This window comes from Diadema antillarum, unplaced genomic scaffold (genome assembly GCF_040938485.1).
Source record: "Diadema antillarum isolate AM-2024a unplaced genomic scaffold, OU_Dant_1.0 seq00000455_RagTag, whole genome shotgun sequence".
Lineage (NCBI taxonomy): Eukaryota > Metazoa > Echinodermata > Echinoidea > Diadematoida > Diadematidae > Diadema > Diadema antillarum.
In genome coordinates, this window is record NW_027271427.1 from 17519 (window position 1) to 42116 (window position 24598).

General features: G+C 38.2%; 2 protein-coding genes across 3 annotated transcripts in view; one reads left to right on the forward strand and one right to left on the reverse strand.

Annotated features, from left to right (window-relative positions):
* The first annotated feature begins 197 nt into the window (after positions 1-197).
* On the forward strand, positions 198-14644 carry LOC139732897 (U6 snRNA-associated Sm-like protein LSm6). Of its 2 annotated transcripts, XM_071643733.1 has the most exons (5): positions 202-302; positions 5855-5950; positions 9680-9899; positions 11709-11822; positions 14121-14644. In XM_071643733.1, the coding sequence occupies exons 3-5, from the start codon at positions 9806-9808 to the stop codon at positions 14150-14152; spliced, it is 240 nt and encodes a 79-aa protein (XP_071499834.1). In that variant the 5' UTR covers positions 202-302; positions 5855-5950; positions 9680-9805; the 3' UTR covers positions 14153-14644. The 2 variants fall into 2 exon arrangements, with proteins under 2 accessions (XP_071499835.1, XP_071499834.1); XM_071643734.1 differs by lacking the exon at positions 5855-5950 and having other exon boundaries at positions 198-302.
* A 7357-nt stretch (positions 14645-22001) lies between these two features.
* The window catches only part of LOC139732904 (pregnancy zone protein-like), a 46009-nt gene continuing 43412 nt past the window's right edge, over positions 22002-24598 (reverse strand). Inside the window, exons 36-37 of the mRNA XM_071643741.1 lie at positions 24315-24461; positions 22002-23656 (exon numbers count right to left, since the gene is read on the reverse strand). Of these exons, the coding sequence (XP_071499842.1) occupies positions 23526-23656; positions 24315-24461 (278 nt within the window). The 3' untranslated portion in view covers positions 22002-23525. The remainder of the gene's footprint in view (positions 23657-24314; positions 24462-24598) is intronic.

A 24598-nucleotide genomic window follows, 5' to 3' on the forward strand; every position in this document is an offset into this window, starting at 1 on the left:
CGCGCTCCAGATTCCACCACATGTGCTCATGTGACGAACAGCGCCGAACAGCATGCTCTGATTGCGATCGCGAAAAAGGCCGAAGAGGCCGACGAGCTAGGTAGGAGAGCACTGCATTCAGTAATGCCGTGGTGGGTGGCGCGAGGCTAGCGCGAGCGCAGCGGTAGCGCGGTGCATGCAATACGTGCAACGTGTAAAGTGCAGTGATCAAGAGAACGGGAAGAAAAATAAAGTGTGCCAGATGCAATCAAGTTTCCACTTTCCCTCAGCTGCTAACTGCTTGATCTGTTGATACTTTATAGGTAAGATAACTAATAACACACCGTGATCTTAATTTCTAATTGGCGGTATTTTTATACACACGTGTGACAGACAATGCAATGCGGACTGAATCTTAGATTCTTAGCAATAATGCAAGGGCGCTCTTCGTTGTCCCAAATATTCAGATTGATGTTAGTTCAGAGAAACGCTCCAGATCCTTTGATAAACTTTACTAAAGTAATACTAACGTTAGTTATAGCCTAGCCTGACCTTGATGAGATAGTTTTAATCCTCGAAGCAGCTCTTTCCGAACTAACCTGATGTGCTGTGACAGTATAGGTGATGTTATGACCGATGCGGATGGTCAGTTCGGGAAACCCACTCACAAGGGGGGCCCCTCCTTGTTATAAGGTGGCTTATTCAGGTGGCTTTGGAAAGCCTTGTTATAAGGTGGCTTATTCAGGTGGCTTTGGAAAGCCACCTGAATGAACGAAAGTCTCCGTACTCAGTCGGCACATCTGCATTCAAGCATTGCCGCACCGCCGCGCCTGGCGACACTCACGCCAGTAGTAATCGCTCGCATTTCAGCATTCGCATGGGTCGTTTGACATCGCATTTAAATCCATGATTTTAGATATGATGCCTCGAACCGATTTTGCTCAAAATTTCGTGAGTAACTAGGAAACTTGTGAAGCTTTATGGACATAATCAAGCGAATTGCCGCAGTCCTTTCATTTTCGCGTTGCATTGCAAAAAAGCGTGGAGACTCCTTATAAGGGGTGCCCCGGGGGTTACTTATAAGGGGGACGGGGTTACTTATAAGGGGGACGGGTTACTTATAAGGAGGGGCCCCCCTTGTGAGTGGGTTTCCCGAACTGTGGTGTAGGTCTACTTTACTTACTTTTACTTTTCCGGAACGATGTTGTAGGACAGAGCCTGTTCATCGATCAGGTAGAGTTATCTCTTGATGCTCTCTTTCCAGTCAAGCAATTGTCCAGCGCTGTTACCCTTCTAATACAATTAACAGCTCAACTTCTATTGCGTATTTGTGTTATTACCAAAAATGGCCTATGGCAGGAGTTGACAGCTACTGGAGACCAAGAGCATGTATTATGTACATACCAATACACATACATGTAATGACTATAATCAGTCATAATCAAACACAACACCTTTCCAGTGCTTGTCTAGCCTATTCTTAAAGGCATTTATGGAACAAGCAGAGACCACTTCTTCTGGGAGAGAGTTCCACATATCAACAACTCTGTTAGCGAAGAAATACTTTCTGACATCTAACCTTGCAAACCGTTTTCCCAGTTTCATGGAATGACCACGTGTTCGTCCATTACTATTATGACAGAACATGTCAAACTTTGTGTGATATTGTCCATGTAGATACTTGTACACATCAATCATGTCCCCTCTTTTTCGCCTGTAACTGAGAGATGGCAGTGAAAGGTGGCGTAGACGTTCAGAGTAGGACAAATGCCTAATCCCCGGAATCATTTTAGTCGCCCTTCTCTGAACACTTTCAAGTCTTCTTTGTTCACCTAGCTTGAAAGGTGACCACACAGCTTGACCATATTCCAAGATGGGTCTCACAATGCCTTTAAACAAGAGCCTAACAGTATCCTCATCCAAATCATTACAGCAGTTCAGAAACAATTTTAGACGCACTTTCCGTATGTAATAGCAACATGGTTTTGTATATTCTGCCAGTATTTTACTCTCTTCTTTTTCCTTCTTCATCCTGCTTTGATTGTGCACCATTTGTGTTCTATATATTTTGTATCTATATATTGTAAGTTGAGAAAGTCTTGTATTTACTTTGGGGCCTATTCCCAACAAGCCTGAAAGGCTTTAATTGGTCTCCCACAATGACTATGTTTATACTATGACTTGAAATGTAATGATTGTTGTTTTTAATGTGGAAATAAATGAAATGAAATGAAAACACACAAAGGATCTCCTAATAATTCCTAACAGCTTATTTGACTTTGCAACAGCTTGGGAAATATGGTCCTTGAATGTCAATTGTGAGTCCACTAAAACACCCAAATCCTTCCCAGCTTTTGTTTGAGCCAAGACAATTGTGTCAGACCCTTTCTTCATGACATATTGGGAGTCTGAACATGACCGACCAATTTTCATTACAACACATTTGTCAGGGTGGAAACGAAGCTGCCATCTATCTGCCCATGGCTCAAGTGCCTCTAAGTCCTCTTGCAGCTGCTCAGTAGCTCCTGGCTTATCTGAGCGCACATACAACTTTGTGTCATCTGCAAAGAGTTTTGAGCTAGACCGAACACATGTTGGGAGGTCATTTATGTACACTACAAACAGAATCGGGCCAAGTACACTCCCTTGTGGTACTCCACTTGAGACAGCTGACCAACCTGATTTCTGACCACTGACCACGACCCTTTGGCGTCTGCCAAGTAAAAAAGATCTAATCCAAGCAAGGACTTTGCCCTGAATGCCATATGCCTCCAATTTACAGAGCAAGCGCTGGTGGGCAAGTCCAAGATAATGCGCGCGTTACGTATGGGACATTCAGAGACTTTTATGACCTGAAAAATAGTGTTAATGGCCTTTGATCATATTGAACTTCATCATGGTGATTGATATCTAGGAGAAGTATAAACATGTAAAAAATTGAGAAAAATGACCTTGACATTTATATTCTAGAAGAGAAAATATGTGCCGTTACGTATGGGACCAGAAAACTTTTGTTTTTTTGAACATTTTTTTCAACCTCAAAACTCTCTGAAAGTATTTCATTCTATAACTTGTAACTCACTGTGATGAAAGTCACAACACTCAAGATTATCACAGGTAAGTTTCATGTCATTAAGCAAAAAGCTCTAATTACAGGTTCTAATTAAAGACAGACGTGACGTGTTACGTATGGGACAGTTACGTATGGGACAGTTTGTCCCCCATTCATTTAGTGTGTGAAGAACCATATTTATCGGTATTTTGCATAATTATTGTAGTAAAATCAGTTGAAACTACTCAAATACTGATCCAGATTGTCAAGGAAACATTATTCCCCAAATATTCACCATCACAATCATATTCAATCATATTTTTATATTTTTATGACCAACCTGAGTATGCATGCCCTTTGTCCCCCATTCGTTTAGTGTGTGGAGAACCAAGTTTATATAGGTATTTTGCAAAATAATTTTGCAAAATACCCATTAACAAATTTTTGCATAATTATTGAGGTAGAATCAGTTGAAATTACTCAAATGCTGTTCCAGATTGACAAGGGAACAATATTCCCCATATATTTACCATCATAATCATATTTAATCATATTCTATATTTTTCATGACCAACCTGAGTATGTACGCCCTATTTTTATCAGGATAGTTACTACTGAAAAATTGAATAGTTTAAAGTGTTTACTTCCATTGATGAAGGGCAGTTTGCCATTTAGTTTCAACAAAAAATGACTTGACACAAGAAATATTAATTTTAATAAATAAGCAATACCTGCTGCATGGAACCCCAGTGATCGAGTAGATATATGATGTCTGTCTAGCAGTCAGGTCATTGATTCGTGTCACACCTCGGTATGTATACCCATGAATTTTGTCGTGGCTACTATTGAAACTGAATAAGGACAATTTGTGTATCACTTGCAATAAAAAGGAATCATTTTACTTTATATATTTTTTTGTATATATCACAACCATTTCAAATTGGATCTCCATCACATAAACTTTGAATTCCTCTAGTCTTAGGATTGTATGCTCTTTAGTAATTCATATAATTGGTTTCCAATCATCTCATTAAATGTTGAAAACTGAATCCCCATTTCTACAAAAACTACACCATCCCTTTAACGCTGATTTTTCATTGTGTATTTTGCCATTTTCCCCTCCCCCTTTCTGAAAATTGTTCAGTCAAGTACATGCATTGTTTCAAGTGTCTAAAACTCAAAAAGTAGCTACAATGTTGGGATGCTTTCTTCAGGATGATTGACCATTTGTGTACTGAGAGACCTTCCCAGCTAGCTACATGCATTTACATGCAATATGTATGAGGCTGTCCCATACGTAACGCATTTGTCCCATACGTAACATTATTTTAATGCCTAATAGAATATATTTCTTTTACTGTTTTTTCTTTTTTCTATGGTATTTAGTTTCTCTAAACAATAAATTAGAACTTTCCAAAAGGACATTAAAATATCCATAGCAATTTCAGAAAAAACCTAAAAAAATGACCTCAATTTGTTACGTATGGGACATCTCATGATAAGACACGAGCTAATTTGCATAATCATTTGCATAATCCCTAAATTTTTATACCAAGTTAAACTATTCGATGAACTTCTTATGTCCACATATTAATCAAATATCATTTGCTTTCCTTTGAATTAATATGAATTTTTATAAATGTCCCATACGTAACGCTGTGTTTCACATTTATGCAAATGAAGCCCTTGAAATTTGCATAAACTTACATAATATCATTTTTTCCTCCATGGAAATCAAAACTTCAACTCATAAGCTTCAAAATGATACCAAACACGTCAATATTGAGCAAAGATGAAATTTTGCCTTCTGAGGGGACCTTATCTTGGACTTGCCCTGGTGGGGAACGGTATCAAAAGCTTTCATTAGATCCATATACACAACATCAACAGTACCACCCTCTTCTAGTACTTGTGTCCATTCATCCAACACTTCCAACAAGTTTGTCATGCATGACCGGCCAGCAATGAAACCATGCTGATGATCAGAAAGAAGATCATTCCTTTGGAGATGATTAACAACTTGCTTTCTCAGCAGGCTTTCACACAACTTACACACCACACTGGTTAAGCTTACTGGCCTATAGTTTTTTCCATCTGTCTTACTACCCCTCTTGAAAATCGGAGTCACGTTAGCACTCTTCCAATCCTTTGGTAAATTACCTGTTTCAAGACTCTCCTTAAAAAGGATGGCAAGAGGTTCAGAGATGACATCTGCTAATTCTTTGAGTATGCGAGGGTGAAGATTATCAGGTCCCGGGGATTTACTCGGAGATTGTGGAGCAGGTCAAACACATCCTTAGTCGATATGGCAAAATCTGAGAGTGGATGATCAAACTCAACTACCGGTGGGTCCGGCATATCCTCCAGATCCTCTTGTGTAAATACTGATGTGAATACACCTTGCAATACCTCTGCTTTCTCTTTGCTTGAAGAGGTGATGCTCCCATCACTTTTCTTAAGATTGGCAACAGACTCACGAACAGTAGTCTTTGATTTCACATACGACCAAAAAGCTTTAGGGCACTGTTTTGATCCAGATGCTATACGACTCTCAAAGTTACGAACTGCTTTTCTACACGCCCATCTGGCTTGATTCCGTGCACGAGTGTAGCTCAGTCTTTGCATATCGATATTGTGACTATTGTACTGTGAGTTAGTCTGCACTCTTAACATATCTTGCAGCTTTCTAAATTGTCTATGTTTTTCCCTTACTAGATTGAGAGTGCTAGCATCCATCCATGATTTCTTCTTCTTGCCTTTCTTAAGATCCTTCTTTGGTGTGTATCTATCTAGTACAGAATTTACTTTTTCTTTGAAAAACAGCCAGGAATCATCCACAGATCCTGAACCGAGTTCCGCCTCCCAGTCAACGGCACCAAGGGTATCCTGCATTGCGTCATAATCTGCCTTGTTGTACAGGTATTTTACTTCCCTTCCAGTTCCATCATTTCCACATAACTTCATCTCAAAGATAAGGGTATAATGATCACTTTTTCCAATGGGCGCTGAGGTTGTGATGCCAGATATTGACTCTTCCATACTAGTAAATACCAGGTCCAGAATATTGGCACGTTGCCCCGACCGGTACCTGGTCGGTTCAGATTGATGTTGAACAAGGAAACTGTCTCTAGTGCTTTCTAGGAACTTAAAGGCACTATGGTCTGCACTTACATTGCATGACTCCGTACTCCAATCAATTTCAGGGAAATTGAAGTCCCCTAAAATCAAAATCTCGTGAAAGTTATATGATCCAATATTACTCATTGTTGAAAACAAACATTCATTCTCTGTTTCACTGCTATTTGGACTGCGGTAAAACAGCCCAATAAGAAGATTCTTCTCGTCACTAAAGCTTATTTCTGCAAATACAGCATCCCTATAATTATGTGAAGACAAACCCGAAAACACCTCAGGTTTCAAATAACAAGAAATATACAAACACACACCTCTACCATCTTCTTGCAGATTGTGAAATACCTCATACCCATCAAGCTGAATTTCAGCCAAAGACAAACTGTAACGTGAATTTTTAGGTTTAACTTCTGTAACACCAATAACATGTGGACAATGAACAGATATAAGAGCTTGTAACTCATGCCTCTTATTTAACAACGTATCTACATTAGTATATATACACTTGAGATTATCTGCGTGCCCTCTGTACTTGCCGATCTCTGGGAAGTCTTGACGACTGGCCAGATCCGGCATCTCTGGAACCTGCCTCTCCCGAGGCGGGGTTTGACTTTGAGGCACCTGTGCTGTGCTCTGAGGCGACTGACTGGGAACAGCTGGATACTTCCCGATGTTTACAACTTTGCCGTTCCTCCGAATCCACTTGGCTGACAGGTCGCCTTTCCGGACAGACTCCTCCTTTTTTTGCCACTCCGCCATTAAGTTTTTTTCCTGTTCCCTCTGAAGTGGAGTCAAGTCCTTCCTAATTACAATGTTTTTTGTGCCATCTAGCTCCTTCAAGCGATGGGCTGACTTGAGGATAGCATCCTTCTGGGCAATTGACTCAGTACTGATGCGCAAGGGACGGGGTTTCCTCCCAGCAAAATCTCGTCTGTATGGTCCTAGGCGTCTGCAGTCTGTGATAGTAACTGATGCTACCTCAATTTGAGCCAGAACAGCCTGGACTGTTTCGGTGTCCTCCTCCTGTCTAATTTTGCCATCAGCACTGTCACTCTCCCTCACATTGAAAATGACAAGATTGAGTTTCCTCTCTTCCCTTGCTTCCAGTTCACTGATACATGAATCAACACCTTCATTTGCAGCAGGGGCTACATTCTGCGTTGCTTTCAACTTATCCACGTCACACCGAACAGCTGTTAGCTGTGTCTGAAGCTGCTCAACCTCAACTCGATCAACCTTCCTATCCAGCTTGTCAGCCAGAACCTGAAAGCTATTTTGAAACATGAGGATTGCCTTATCAAGTTTGCTTTCAATGCTATCAAGTCTAGCCTGTGAAACCTCTGGCTTGCCTTGCCCTTGTGCGTGGGCCTGGCCCTGCACAGGCAACTTCACACATGAAGGACACTTCCACTGAATTTCAGGCTTGCAAAGCATCTTCTTCTCAGTTTTATTGTATGTCAGACACTTGAAACACATCCAACCACAACACGCACTACATTCTAACATATCAACCTCTCGAACTGAGTCATTGTACTTAGTCTGACATGGACCAATGCATTTTGTGTGACCGAGTGTGCGAGACCGAGATTGATTGGTAGTGGACCCATGTGAAACTAGGCTAGTATCTTCACTAAAATTTGTGGCCATAATGAAAAAAGGAAAATTAACTTACAGTGACTGATGCAAACAGAAATGCCCAAGGCCAAGTTAGAGATGAAAACCGTGACAAAGCTTTACACTGATCATGACTGATGACTTGCAGTTGCACAGCAGCTGATCCACAGGCACAACAAATTTGAGAGTATGTGGGGCTACACAATACACAAACACAACTCGCTCATGCCCGAAGGCGAAACTAGAGCCTCCAATGACCATGAAACAACAAGAAAGAGCATTAAAATGCAATTTCATGAGCATCTATGTAAATAGAGAAAACATTTGAAAAATATTGTGTCACAAGAAAATAACTAAAAATGCAAACGTCAATCCTATCTGTTTTGCCCTTGGCTCGCCAAGCTGTCTCCCGCTATCTGTCTCTAGCGTTAGTACTCTATAGATTGAGATATAATATTATAGGTCTAGTCAATAAGACAATATCTTTTTACTCAATTCTATAGGTCTAGCATAACGTAGCATAAAATCTTTACAGCATACTTACTGTATAGAAGCACTAGATCTAGGCCTATTTACAATAAAAATAGTGATGTGTACCGACTACCGGTCTAATTTACACTTGACTTAATTATACACATGATACACAGCCCAGTCAGTCGCTGTATAAATAGCGACAGGGCTGTACCGGAACAGCCCACAACACAAAGAGAGCTCAGCGATCGCTTTACGATCGCTTTGAGTTTTGATACTTGAAATCATTTTTTGTCACCTCAAAGTCAAACTCATTAAATTTAAATGTTATCTTCATTAATGACACTACATAGCTACATTTATGTTATCAATATTGATTGAGTGACATACAATTTGTACACATCTCACAACTTACTGGAAATGAAGATTATTTGCAGCATCAGTATCAGCAAACGGTACATCTGATAATCGGAAGTTCACACGAGCAGACTGTGCGTGCTGCTACCAAAGAGCACACGCACGCAGTAGATCGCTGCACTTCCAGCCTCGCACGCGCACTCATAATTTGCATTTTTTTCATTTTGCTAAGTGGTCAACACGCCATTTTGAATTCTGCAACGATGAACCCTGATGGTCGGGGATTGCGCTTGAAAGACAAACAAAGTGCCATTTTTTTTTGTAATATTGTGAAGGCTCTCTATGGACTTATGTACATGTACACTGTACCTTGCAAACAGCTCATTGACATGCTAATTATGCGCGAACACACGGTGATAACCAAAGAGTAGATTAGATTAGTGTGCGCTTCATTAACATCTTTTAAATACAGTGCCCTCACCAGCTGTTTGAAATATCTAAAAGTGTCGCGACGCTGCACTTCGCACTGCGTCTGGTTGGGCTAGAATAAGTGTAGGAAATTGTAATTTTTTAGACTCTTTCATCTAATGTTCTTGACCGTTGTGAATTTTTATTGCCATGTTTGACACATTGTGTTGCACAGTAACTTTTGTAGTTGGAACATACATGTACCATTTGTTTTACAGTGGACTCCTGTTACTTTGTATAGCAAAGTCCTCAGGACCGGCAGTTTTCTTTCGTTACAATGTATATCAAAATTTCACTATAACTGAACAAATAAACAATTTTAAAAAATAGCATAATGTTGTGGTCTGAATTCTTATTTCATTGTAAGCGGAACTTTGTTATAACCGTGTTCGTTATGACGGGACTGCTCTGTACTGATATTTAGACTAGACAAGATACATGTCGTTTATCAAATATCCTCCATTGCAAACTGGACATCCCCTAATTCACTTGCATGTGAATAATCCACAGATGGAATCTCTGACAAGTCTTTTTTGGTAGAAATGCTCTTCATTAGTGTGATTTCTTTTCTGTTTTTTGTTTTTGTCTTTGTCTTTTCATATACAGTATCTGTTGTTCTGCAGCATCCAGGCTGTAAAGCTCAATATTGCAAGTGGTTTAAAGGAACAAATAACCAGCCAGCAGTTCATAAGACGTAGTTAAGTGTTCACTACCACCAAGGATTTAGTCAACATGAGTACCAAGAAGCAGACCCCAAGTGACTTTCTGAAGCTCATCATTGGCAGACCAGTTGTCGTCAAACTCAACTCTGGTGTTGATTACCGAGGTTAGTGCATATATGATTGTTATTGTACACTGTACTAGGCAATGCGTGTAGTGCTTTTTTACGTGTGCATTCCAATTTTGATTTATTTATGTTTTTCGTTTGTTTGTTGTTTTTTTTACATTTGAATTCATGCTTTGATATCCATCAATAAAGCTGACATGATTTGCCAGGATGATGAGTTGTTTTTGAGTATTTTGACATTAATGTGTAGGATAATTTTGATCTTAGTACATGACTTCTGTTCCAGAAGAGACTGCCCTGTTCAGCATTGTGGGGAGGTAGAATGCTACAGTTGTACATCGTACCTGATGATCAATCACGCCCTTGTAGTCATATTTTCCAACAAGCTGTATGTGATTCACTCTAGCGCAGAAGATCAATAGATGTTGCTTTGACCCAATTTGTAAATTGATGATAAATGAATATGAAAAATTATGTAGTAACCATGATCGGGTAAACTCTGAGATTGTGGACTTCCAGCAAATGCTAATAATGTATTTTGCGTTTTTGTCATTGCCCAACTGAAATTGTATTTCACACATTTCTTATGTATTATATGTATAAATTTTTTTTGCAATAGTCAACAGTTGTGCAGGCATATTAGTCCATGGGCCAGGCCAGATATTGGTACCATCTGAGGTGGCAATACCTTTTTGGTGTCATTTTGTTTGTCGGGCATAGATATGCTTATCAAGCTATGATAGCATTTCCAAATGAGTAACTTAGTCATAGTAAAAGAATTTTAAACCAATTTGGTTTCGTTGTTATATCCCTGTACTTCTGAATGGAGACCAACCGCTATACAAAGAAGAGCACTGTCTTCTGTATGTTCACAGGTGTTCTGTTGTAAACGCGGTGCGCTTAGTCTTTATTCAAGGTAACGAAGGGAATATCCAAGGGTTATGATGTCCACAGCACTTAGTCTAATATTCAAGACGGCGAAGGGAATATCCAAAACTTATGATACAGTGTATATCCCTTTATCTAAAAACAACAACAACAAAAAAGCAATTTCTCGTGAATTTTAGCGTCTTTTTCAATTATTTATCATTTTCCGGTGAAAACGCTACGTTGAAAACGCTAATACCACGCCAATGTTGCTTTATTTCCATCCAACAAAGAAAGATTATGCAAAAACAATGTACCGGTACACTACAATACATTATAATTAATAATGTTGTAAATGAACAGAGTGATTTTTGTTTAAAACTGATGTATTTGTTGAGAGGGTGGTATCAAAACAGTATAGACAATCCCTTTTATTAGGAACTTTAGATATGATAACGGTACATTGTTCTAGAAAAAGACTAAGCGCACCGCGTGACAGTTGTTGACATCATAACCCTTTGGATATTCCCTTCGCTGCCTTGAATAAAGACTAAGCGCACCGCGTTTACAACAGAACACCTGTGGACATACAGAAGGCAGTGCTCGTATTTGTATAGCGGTTAGTTTCGATTCAGAAGTATAGGGATATAAAAACGAGACTAAATTGGTTAAAAATTCATTTATTATGACTAAGCTACTCATTTGGAAATGCTATCATAGCTTGATAAGCGTATCTATGTCCGACAAACAAAATGACACCAAAAAGGTTTTGCCACCTCGGGTGGTACCAACAACCCATTTTTCGGCTCTTGGCCCATGGACTATATGGTATATGAGAACTATGTTTTGGCTTTAGTGTTCACTGGACATCTTTGTGGGTTTGACTTATGGGAAGTTTAATGTATTGTTTATACCATCATAGTCTCCCTGCAGAATCAAAATGACTTTTGTGAATGAGTTCTGTGTATCCTTCCATTGCAGGAGTATTAGCCTGTCTGGACGGCTACATGAACATTGCTCTTGAGCAGACAGAGGAGTATGTCAACGGACAGCTGAAGAATAAATATGGAGATGCCTTTATCAGGGGAAACAATGGTAAAGCGATTCTTGATATTACATTGCTATGAAGTTTTCTGTCTTTCAATCCTCTTGTGTGCCACATCAAGAAAAGTATATTTTCAAGGCATTTTCCTTTTCAGTTATGTTACATCAGAGACTGCTTGATGTTTGTTGTTCATTACAAAGAGTTTACCATTTCCCTTCCCTCTCTCCTTTTTATTTGCTTTCTGAGCAAAAATGTTTCAATGATCAGTGCTGTGTGTTCTTCACTGCTGTCTTTATGGTCTTCAACTGTCCAAATGTCTACAGTGCTGTCAATATACATGTAGTCAATGTATGTGTAAGGTGTACAAATGTGTAATACATAAGTTATGCAAGATGTTAGTGGCTTTATATCTGCTTTCAGCAGCTGTTGGGTTTTGGTAGTAATTCTTTGTGAATTTCACAGTGTTGGTGAAACTTGCCCTTGATCAACAACCTTTTCAGTTTTATTTATAGGAAATTACAAGAGAAAACTCTTGAACAAATACTTGGAAGTCAGGGCTCTTTATCAAAGCAAAAGCAGAGAAATTACATTTGTTCTGAGAGAGTTGAAAATTTCTTACTTTACTCTTTGTGGATGGAGACTTGATATTGACAATACTGTGTTTCAGAGACTTCAGTTTTTGTCGAGCCCACCGGAGGTGTGGGGAGACTAAGGGATCGCCTGCGGCGTCTGTCCGTCTGTCTGTCCGTCCGTCCGTCGTCTGTCCGTAATGCTACAAAAACTTGAATAACTCTCTACTGAGGATTTCAGTTTCGATCAAACTTGGAGGGAAGAGTGGTTATACAAAGGATACACATTTTATAAAACATGAAGGGCACCTCAAGGTGAAAGGTCACAGGCAGAGGTCAATGAACTTTAGGGCCCAATGTTAAGTTTTTAGGGCGCGTTTCGATTATGGGCCATAACTTTTGATCCGTCAGTGTATTTGTGACCAAACTTGGATGGTAGATGTACCTTGAGGAGTTGATGGTCACCACAAGGTCAAAGGTCACAGGCAGGGGTCAATGAACTTTTAGGGCCCAATGTTAGGTTTTTAGGGCGCATTTCGATTATGGGTCATAACTTTTGATCCATAAGTCCGTTTGTGACTAAACTTGGGTGGTAGATGTCCCTTGGGGAGTTGATGGTCACCAAAAGGTCAAAGGCCTCAGGCAGGGGTCAATGAACTTTTAGGGCCCAATGTTAAGTTTTAAGGGCGCGTTTTGATTACGGGTCATAACTTTTGATCCATAAGTCTATTTGTGACTAAACTTGGATGGTAGATGTCCCTTGGGGAGGTGAAGGTCACCACAAGGTCAAAGGTCACATACAGGGGTCAATGAACTTTTAGGGCCCAATGTTAAGTTTTTATGGTGCGTTTTGATTATTGCTCATAACTTTTGATCCCTTTGTCCGTTTGTGACCAAACTTGGATGGTAGATGTCCCTTGGGGAGGTGAAGGTCATCACAAGGTCAAAGGTCACAGACAGGGGTCAACAAACTTTTAGGGCCCAATGTTAAGTTTTTAGGGCGCGTTTCGATTGTGGCTTAGAACTTTTTTTGATCCCTGTGTCCGTTTGTGACCAAACTTGGATGGTAGATGTCCCTTGGGGGATTAAAGGTCATCACATGGTCAAAGGTCACAGAAAGGGGTCAACAAAGTTTTAGGGCCCATTAAGTTTTTATGGCGCGTTTTGATTATGGCTCATAACTTTTGATCCCTTTTTCCATTTGTGACCAAACTTGGATGGTAAATGTCCCTTGGGGAGTTGAAGGTCACCACAAGGTCAAGGGTCATAGGCAGGTCAATGAACTTCTGGGCGTTAGAAAAATATTAATTTCTTGTACGCGAATGGGTGAGACACAATTTGGCACTTGCCTTGTGTTAACATGGAATTCACACCCAGCAGTCATGTGAAACCAACTTAAGATATATACATGTAGAGCCAAGTTTTCTCGTGAACCAGAATATTTATATGTTTACCTTTAAAGGACATTATGGATAATGGCAGCCAACCTGAAGACTGGAGGGAAAAAAATATTTTAGTCTTATATTAGCAATGAGTCTTATCTGTGCTTTTGAAGACAAAATGTATATTTTCTTAGCCTCTCTTCAGTTTCAGTAGAACAGACTCAGAGTGCAGAAAAACAGCTTTTCAGCCACCACCATAGGGAAGTATGAAAATGTATACATGTACTCTATGTTCACGTATCTGAATGTTTGTTATGAGTTCACTATATTTTAGCCTTCACCATTGTGTAGTGACTGGATTTCTGTGTGCTTATGTGTCTTTTTTGTCTCATTTCAGTATTATACATCAGCACCCAGAAGAGATACTGACAGAGCACCCATCTCACTGTAGTTTGCTGCAGTGCCAGGAATGTTCAATCAAGAATATGCATACCGAGGAGGACACCTGCAAAGTGATGCTGATGTAGACAGTGAGACTGGCAGCCCATGGATGAGTGAGGCAGCATTCATACCTGTAGAAAAGCTTTCATTCTATTAAAAGGAGAGAAAAGGAAGACGTTTAAACTTTTGCTGCAGAGAATGACGTAAAAGAATGACCAGAAAAAAGGAGACCAGGTCTATGAATTGTTGGACAGGCCACCAGTGACCTGCCAGTAATAAATTGTGCACCATTTGCTACATGTGGAAGCTCAGGTGGCATTTTTGATGGTCATCAGATGACTGGATCTTCATTTGGATGTTAAACTTTTTTATTTTACTCCTTAATCTGACCCAGTATTTGGTATCAAAGAATTCCTTGAGTATACAGCCAACCAGAAGAGTCAAATCATTGCTTGACTGTTGTATGCTGTGTACTGTAAAATCCAGTAGGTAACATGTTCCATGGTTTTAAGATTTGACACTTGTATCTCTGGCCATATGGATAAAAAACAGAACAGAGCAAGAGAGAGAGAGAGAGAGGGGGGGGGGGGGGTATTAGAGGAGAAAGACGACTTGTAACGGGAGGAGAGACCACTCTTCCTAAGTCAGAGCCTTGGGATCATATAAAATCTTTCCCATATACATTGACAGTTTTTTTAAAGCATTTAATGTGTTTTTGTAATTGGTCTGCAAATATGCTTTGCAGATCCATTTCACTGTTTGTAATCAGTAGTTAATTCATTTTATAACTATTTCTATTTATTTATTTTTTTGTAGTCTAAATTGTGCTGCAATAAGCAGAGCGCTGGGTTTACATTCATCAGTTGTTTCTGTATCAGCAGACATTAGCAAGCTCTCTCATGAACAACTGTTTATTTAAGTTTATCAGGAGCTCTTGCAGGGCAGAAGAATATGTTCTAGGCTTTCTAAATTGATGTAGTTATTATTCTTAATAACACTATTTTTTTTTATTATGAGTATAGAAAGAGATATGCGAATGCATATAAGATTTTAACATGCTGGTCAACTGTTCTATTTCCAGGGCATACATGAGGCAATTGAATGTCAGTAAAATTCAGTTTTAAGCATCCATTTGAAGAGCCCATGTGTGCGAGTTGAACGTTGCAGGCAAATCATGTCATGCAATGACTCTTTGACTCTTTAGATGAATGAGTACTGCTCTTTCCGTCAGCTGAAGGTACAGGTTGGTATAAAACTTATAAGAATAAAGCAATTTAGTAGTTCTGCGTCGTGTAGGTTTTTTGTTTGTTTGTTTTGCTTCTTTTTTTCTTCTTTTTTTTTGTGTTGTTTATTAGTTCCGATAGGAACTCCAGGCCAGGTAGCCATCCAGATCAGATGACAATGAAGTTGTGTAACTCGTATTTGTTCTGTGCAGTAAATGTTAATAATTTCACATGTTATTGAAATAAACTAAGTTAAAGACTTGAGTTTGTCATCAATTTATTAGTTTCTTATATTTTTCTAACCTGCAAATCGCAGGGAATGATACTGATCATAAATTTTGGGTTTTTTTTAAAGACCTAAGAAACCATAAATCATTTACATTGATATTTTAGTACAGTATGAGATGTGAGAAGTTTAGTAGTATTCAAAGATATGCAGGGTAGATGCCTTGGTGTGGAAAGTGAAAGGAAATATGAGCCAAGATGCGTTATGTTCCAACTTGAAGTTTTGCTTAGGAATTACAGTGTACTCTAATAGTGCACTCCCATTATAACGCACATGGTTATAAGCAAATTCCAGTTACAACAAAGTAAAAATTCAGGCCTCAACATTATCAGCTCTATGTTTTTATAGTTTGTTTGCTCTTTTATTATGAAATTTTGATGTAATGATAGAAAACTGCAGGTCCCGAAGACTTCATTATAACAAGAGTTGACTGTACATGCTGTAGTTATAACGCGATGGTGAATCTCTGTTAGTCAAATGAGCTTTGTTCAACTCTCAAGTCGTCCCATTTGGCTGATTTATGGAAGCTTTCCTGCCAAGCTGCTGGTGTAGCACTCTTCATCTTATACATATAACATTAGGTACTGAAAAAAAAAAAATCGACTGAGATACTAATGTTAGATATCTTTAAAAGGAAGCGCATTGAAGAAAAGTTTCATTGACTATGTTTATTTCCATTCACTAAAATAAAAAGGTAACTCAAGTTGAAATGTGATACAAACGGAGTTATGTTGTAGGTGATATACCTGGTTCTTTACCTGGTGATATAGGTTCTTTTGGCAGCCCTATCACCAATATAAACCTCCAAACGTAAAAATGAATTAGTATAACAAGACAGAAGGAAACAAAATGATGCCGAGTTCCACAGCTTGTCAGTCTGTGAAGTATGTGGTACAAGATGGAACCAAGTGTTTGGTTTGGGTCGTAGAGATAGAGAACACCTCTTCAATCTCTGATGGTTTGGGTACACTTACTATACTTGGATGACAAAGTAGTCTGTGTTTTACATGTGCAAAATATTTAAGCAAGGCTGGCTCTTTGAAGATGAAGGACAAAAAAAAAAAGTATTCAAACCTTGCAAATTACATAGGCCGTTAGTAATATATCCACCCAATTGTAACTTTGGAACATTTGGAAGCTTGCTTGTATAAGAGGAAGTGATATCCTGATGTAAATTTTAGGCCGGGTGACAGCATTGACTGAACATAATGTCCATTTTATGTCCATGTAAAATGTCAAAGTGACAAAGTGATTTTGTACCTCTGTATCAAGTTGATGGAGTCCATACATGTATATTATGTTTAAATAAACCTTTTTTTTTCTTTTTTTTTTCTTTTTACACAGACAGCTTGTACAGGTTTTCTATTTTATATTTGTCCGAGGAGAAATTCGCAGCATATGTGTACATGGAACAATGTACCATTATGTGTATTTCAAAATACACTGCACATGATTTTAGGCACGGAATGAGACTTCCTGCCACAAATGAAAGCCATGATTGCAAACACAAGGAGACCATCAACTGTAAGCATAATGGTATTGTGGGATGGTTCTTAACAATCTCCTGTGTGTATTAGGGTTCTATGACTTTTAGAGATTGTATCGCCGCTGGGGTGATAAAACCTTGTATCTCAAAGTCTGTTAAAAATTACATATTTTATTGAATTGTCAGATAATCAGTTAAATGATGACCTGTCCAATTCCTAGCTGTCTCAGCCAAATATGAAGCCACCATGGCAAGACAAAGGAAAGACAATCCCATTTGTTGAAGTGCTTTTGTTGCCATTTCTTTTTCTATTGTCTTCAACATTTGACACTTTTGCAATACAAGGATTTGTCGCTCCAAAATGGTATGTCTTTGTAGATGAATATCATATATATGAAGAGTTTGTTCGCAAAAACCGATAAGTCCATTTTGTTCAGTTCCTTTAAGTGACAATTTTTGTTAAACTGTGTTGGTGTAGAATGCCAATGATGTAGAGATCGTATATGAATGTCGGTTACCTTTAGTAATAGAAGGTTTAATTTTTAGAAATCGACACAAAGAGGAAAATTTAAAATTTTGTACTTTTCAATGTGTTTGCGTCAAAAAAGTGATAAGTCATCCTCTCGTTTTGTTTGCAAAAGCTGATAAGTCCGCCGCTCACGTTACAAAATTAAAGCGTTGCAAGTCTTCTCAAGTTTTTTAACAATGCTTATGAAGTTTAGCACACACATATTGGTTTGGGGATGGAGATGTGCAAAACATTTTATTTTTTTTTTAAGGTATCGGAATCTGCATTGCCATGGTGATGGCATATTATGGCCATAAATCACAGGAATAGCTTTTGGAAATTGAGGTACTTCCGCATTTTTTGAGTAATGATCATGAAATTTGAACGCACATTGGCCTTTGGTACATGTGCAAGTCACATTCTTTCACGGCTCAAAAACTGCGTTGCCATGGTAACAGCACCTTGCAGCGATTGATCAGGAAAATATTTGGGATTGAAAAAAATCCTCAGTTTCAAGCAAAATGCTTACGAAGTTTGGCACACAAATATTAGTGTCGGGATGAAGATGTGCAAGAATTTTTTTCTAATGTGTTGGAAACTACATTGCCATGGTAACAACACATGGTAATGTCAGCATACTATGGCAATAAATTGGGAAAATATTGTGGATCGCAGAATTCCCTCATTTTTTCAAGCAAAATGCTCTCATAACTTTGGTACAAACACATTGGTGTGGTGGTGAAGACAATTTTTTTAATGTGTTGGAAACTGCATTGCTGTGGTAACCAAATATCATGAAAATAAATCAGGACAAAATATTTGGATCAAACTACACTTTACTTCCTCATGTTTTGTAGCAATGCTCATGCAATTCGACACACATGCTGTTCTTTGGAACAAGGGAAGCAGAACACCATGTTTCAAATGTGTGAAAACTGCGCTGTTATGTAGTAACGGTATATTCTATTTCTTGCGCTCCTATTTTCATCCCGGGTTGGATGAAAGCTGGGCAGCCTCTAGAAGCTTACTGTCATACATGATTATTTAGATCAGCACGCAGTAGCTGCGACGATGGCGCTCCGGCCTGCATGCTTATACAAGTTGTATAGCGAAATCCGTATCTTGTCTGTATGTAGTCCTACATAGTTACTTAACAGCATGCATAACACAGCATAATCAACGAAATCACCTGACACATGTACAACATGCTGATTGGTTAAGTGGACTTATCGGCTTTTGCAACAAAACGAGAAGTGGACTTATCGGTTTTTGCCGCAAAACACTGATTTTAGACTGAAATAATCAGAGTTATATTGCATTTTGTTCTAAACTGATTATATCTTCACATTAGTCCCACAATTCCTCAAATCACAGTAGTGTATATGTTGATTGATTTTCATGAAAAACAGACTTATCGGTTTATGCAATCAAACTCTTCAAATATATATACACGTTTGTACATATAATATATATACATACAACATACATATTTGAACATATATATATATATATATATATATATATATATATGTGTGTGTAGAGAGAGAGAGAGAGAGAGAGATAGAGAGAGAAATATTACATATTATATAGATATAAAGTAGTACAGGTATTATACAATAATATTATATAATAAGATACCCAATTCACCAGATTTTTGTCCCCGCCGAACGAGTTCGAGCAGGGGACTATGAAACGGGCTCCGTACGTGTGTGTGTCCGTGTGTCCGTCCGTGTGTGCGTCTGTGTGTGATCAAAATGTTCAATTTGCTACTTCTATGTCATTTACGAGCCAATTTTGATTCTGTTTGCTTTATTTGATAGCACTACATAGGAGCTTTGAAACTTCTACACAGAATTTCAGTTGTGACCTTTGACCTTGACCTTTACCTATATTGTACATTTTGCTGCAAAATGCTACTCCTTCGCCATTTCTAACCCGATTTCGATTCCGTTTGCTTTATGTGATGGCACTAGGTTAGGGCTTCAAAACTTCTACACAGAATTTTGACCTTTGACTTCTTTGACCTTTGACCTTGATTTTTGACCTATATTGTACATTTTGCTGCAAAATGCTACTCCTTCGCCATTTCTAACCCGATTTTGATTCCGTTTGCTTCATGTGATGGCACTAGGTGAGGGCTTCAAAACTTTTGCACAGAATTTTGACCTTTGACTTCTTTGACCTTTGACCTTGATTTTTGACCTATATTGTACATTGGCTACAAAATGCTACTCCGCCATTTCTAACCCGATTTTGATTCCGTTTGCTTTATGTGATGGCACTAGGTGAGGGCTTCAAAACTTCTACACAGAATTTTGACCTTTGACTTCTTTGACCTTTGACCTTGATTTTTGACCTATATTGTACATTTTGCTACAAAATGCTACTCCGCCATTTCTAACCCAATTTCGATTCCATTTGCTTTATGTGATGGCACTAGGTGAGGGCTTCAAAACTTCTACACAGAATTTTGACCTTTGACTTCTTTGACCTTTGACCTTGATTTTTGACCTATATTGTACATTGGCTACAAAATGCTACTCCTTCGCCATTTCTAACCCGATTTCGATTCCGTTTGCTTTATGTGATGGCACTAGGTGAGGGCTTCAAAACTTCTACACAGAATTTTGACCTTTGACTTCTTTGACCTTTGACCTTGATTTTTTTACTACATTGTACATTTTGCTACAAAATGCTACTTCCGGCGGGGACATATATTACGCACCGCGTAATTTCTACTTTTCCTTGTTTATTATTGACAAGATTGCCACTTCTCACCAGGCCGGAAAAGGGGGGGGGGGGTCATCTATTCATTGATCAGGGGGTGTTTCATCAATTTAGTCAGCGCTGACAAGTTGTCAGTCTCTGACAATTTCAGCAAAATCCTTGGTTTTGATTGGCTGAGATGCTCTGGTCACTGACTGTTACCATGGGGATTGTCAGAGACTGACAACTTGTCAGCGCTGACGACTTTCATGAAACGGTACCCTGAACGTTATCTTCATTAGGCAACACAAATTTGGTTGACAGACATCACAACTATATTGGAATCTTGCTTCCGTGGGCATTATCGGGCTTCCGGGGAAAAACAGGTTCAGAAACGTTTATGTATTGTAAAATTGCTTGCTTTCTGAAGAATCAGTTGTAGCGATTGAGAGATCCTCGTAAATTCTGCAAGTCGAAACGAAAAACCAAACGCAAATAACGGGTCAAAATACAAGATAAGTTTTCTTTACTCATCCAAAGAAACTACTGGAAATCGTAGTGAAATCGTAATTAAGGAAAACGGCACTCCGAGTTGATGGTGTAAACGAACACAGAACTCATCCTTTGATAATAATAATAATAGTCAGTTCTTAGAAACGCATAATACCATAAGATAGTCTCTATGCGTGTGTACAAAATTAATGGAACAAAATCTATCACATAGTTCTCTATTTAAAAATGTAATCAACAATTATCAAAAAGGTGAGTTTTTAACACAGATTTGAATTTATCAAAATCTGTAATGCATCTAACACTGAGAGGGAGATTATTCCATAATGAGGGTGCCATTTTTCCAAAAGACCTATCACCATATGTCTTAGATTTGACACTTATTTCAGAGAGATTTTTTTATTTTACGCGCAGATTACGACCAGGATGATATGGCTTGATGAGTTCACTGAGATATGCAGGGGCATTTCCGTGAAAACATTAGGCACTTTAGGCACTATGTATAGATGGCGTGTAAGCGAAGCCAACGTTTGACTTAAGAACGCATTGATATAGGACATAGTGTAATTCTGATTCGACTGCCCTAAAGACTACACTCCACCCAGCACCCCTATAATTATAAACAGGAGGGGTTTTGTTTATTTATTTATCTATCTATCTTTTTTTGCGCAGCAGACTTTTCCCTTTAAATTTTGCCGGAAGACAGATTGAAATCATATAATTATGATTTTTTTTTTCTTCAATGGATCCAGTGGAAGGCGGAACCTACCATGCTTAAAGGGGTATCAAAGTGTCGAAACGGTACTTTGACATACTCAAGAAGATTTTGTATCTAAGGTTGCTAGGAAAGCAATCACTATAGATAGGATAAAGTTACAGAGGTACCACGGCCATGTGACAGAAACTGCTTTTTTGAGTGGCAGTTGGATGGCCATGTGAGTCTAGATTCCAATTTTTCTCAGTTCTATTGATTTGTTTTTTATTTTCTTTATTTTTTTACCAAAAAGCCGTCTGCTTTTGGCAAGTGCCCCTTTTAGCTGTACAGACAGGATAGATAAAACTGGTGAAATCCAAAGGCACAACTGGTTATGTTCAAAGGCAGAGGTATGTTTATTTTATTTTACATTTGCACAATGTATTACATGTACCACACAATCCAACAATTACATTTACGCATCCCCTATTGTTAAACTTAAGGCACTAATGTATACAAACACTACAGACAACATTTCTCACATCTATTGCTAAATAACTTTTATGGGAACAAGAGGGAAACTATGGTCGCAAAATATATACTCTGTAACAAAGTAGTAATATGATTTGCATGTCTACTTGTGTTCTAATCCGGATATGATATATCATGACTTTGTATATTTTGGTCAATTTCACTTTTTTTTTTATTCGTTGACTAGTACATGTATTTAAGACTTCAAAGTGGTTATCATCCTAACTTACGGTAGAGACATTGACTTAGAATGGAAGTAATAACCATGCAATACATCGGAAAGGAACTTTATATATTTTACATAACCTGGCAGTTTTACAGTAGGAACGTAAGCCCTGCACTCTCTTAAATGCATTACATTCGTGTTTACTCAGCTGGTTGTACCGGTATCAACTAGCAAAACGTTTGAAGTTGCTTCCAGTGTCATATATTTTCAAGAATTATTACCTTGAAGTATTCTTTCTTATTATTTGCAAATATAATGCCCTTTTATAAACAAGTTCGCACTTTTTTTTTTACACAGTTGCATCTTTTTAAGGAAGACAAGAACTTTCAAGCATTCGATATCCCTTTAGGATTTGGTTACAAGAGCACCATTCATTCGGTTGAGATCCAAATGAGCATTAGTATCGCCACATTTCTAAACGACTAAATGACATGAATTATGATTTCAATGAGTAAAATGGGTAAATATAACAATTTCAATATCATACGATATCTTATTGTTACTATTCTCAATATCACTCTTTTTTTAAGGGGGAGGGTTACAAAAGGAATCCTCCACCGTTTACAAAACACAAAATACAATATTGATAAAATTGTAAAACAATTTTATAGAATGAGATCGAATACTTTGATATGACATTTTGCTCGTAGTGTCAGTCCTCTGCTTGAAGTATTCACATGAGACTGTGTATGTCAATAGCTGCGCAGATTAACACAAAACAAGTTGACGGAGAATTACCAACATCTACAAACAATTTAGAACAGCTCTTACCATAGAGAGTCAAATGACTACACCAATAAATTGAAAACGAAGAATAAGTCGACTAATTATCATGCAAATATTGCATTCATTTTGGTGCATACATGAATGAACGTATCCCTGTAATATGACCAGTGATTTCACAACATTTTTGTATAATACACTGCAGCATAATGTAACAATTTATCATCAATCTGATGGAACAAGACTAATTTGATGGGTTTTTCTTCTAGTTGATGTTAACGTTGGTTCCCTGGAAAACATAGAAATAATTAACAGATAACTTGTAGGAAATGATCACAGTTTTCGATGTAATAGTCCGGAGTAGATTTGTCGTGAATTTGCAAGTATAAATGCTTTCACCGGTGAAACCGAATATGTCATCAAAATATAATTAACTTTGCAAGCTTCGCCCGTCATTATCGTCGACATCTAACACCCATTCCTCCAACTGTCCACTTCATCAACGATGTCACTTGTGAATGGCAAGACCATAGATCTGTTGTCAATGACGAGAGGTACGCTATTGTCTTCCCCGGCATCAGTGAAAATAAAGAAACGTTCTGAAATACACACACAAACAAACAAATCGAAATTAATTATATATCACCGTGTCATGTCAGACCACAGAACATGTACTGATTTGTCAACATCTTAAATCTTCCTTGCGATCGGAGATTTGGGGAAAATGTGAAAAAATGGGTTTCGTACAGGTATTATCGCTGAATAATAGGTCCAATTTTCTGTATAATGGTACAGCTGTACACGCGGACAACAAGACACTCTCAAGCAGCAGTGATTCTACTTTCATTCTCTCTCTCCAGGAAACCATTAAGATAAAACACTTTTAATTTGTCTCCTCATCATGACTTGCCAGTATGATGGTCCCATGCCTTCTGAAGGCTTGAAGATGGTAACCTCGTTAAAAAGAGATACACTTTTTAAACAATTTTCTGCTACAGTAAAAAAAGAATTAAAAAAATTAAAATAATTTCGATCTAATATTGAAGAACGATAGCTTCTCACAGATCTCCACCACATGTACAAGATAATTATTTATTTATCATTATTGTTACTAATATTCTTCTTATTATTATTATCATTAATATTATTATCATTGTTAGTATTATAATTATTATTATCATTGTTTTTACTATTACTCTTTTTCAACTATAATGGATCGGGAAAGATGTCTTCCAGGAATAAGGGATATTGACGTACCTCCGCCATGCTGTAGAAGAAGATCGCATTGACAATAGCTGTCGGCCACGTTGAAATTTCTGTAGACACGACCGTTCGGAGCAACATTGGAATAACGTTTCTCCTTCAGCAGACGCAGGTCCTTCTTTCGTCTCTTCACAACGTAACCTGTACACATAAGTAGAATAAAATACTTGCTCATATACTGCTGGGGCGAAGAAGGGAGGACAACTCCACCAGCTTGTAAGCAAGATACAGTAAAGCTTAAAGGAAAGGGACGATATCTATCATGAACACTAATTTAG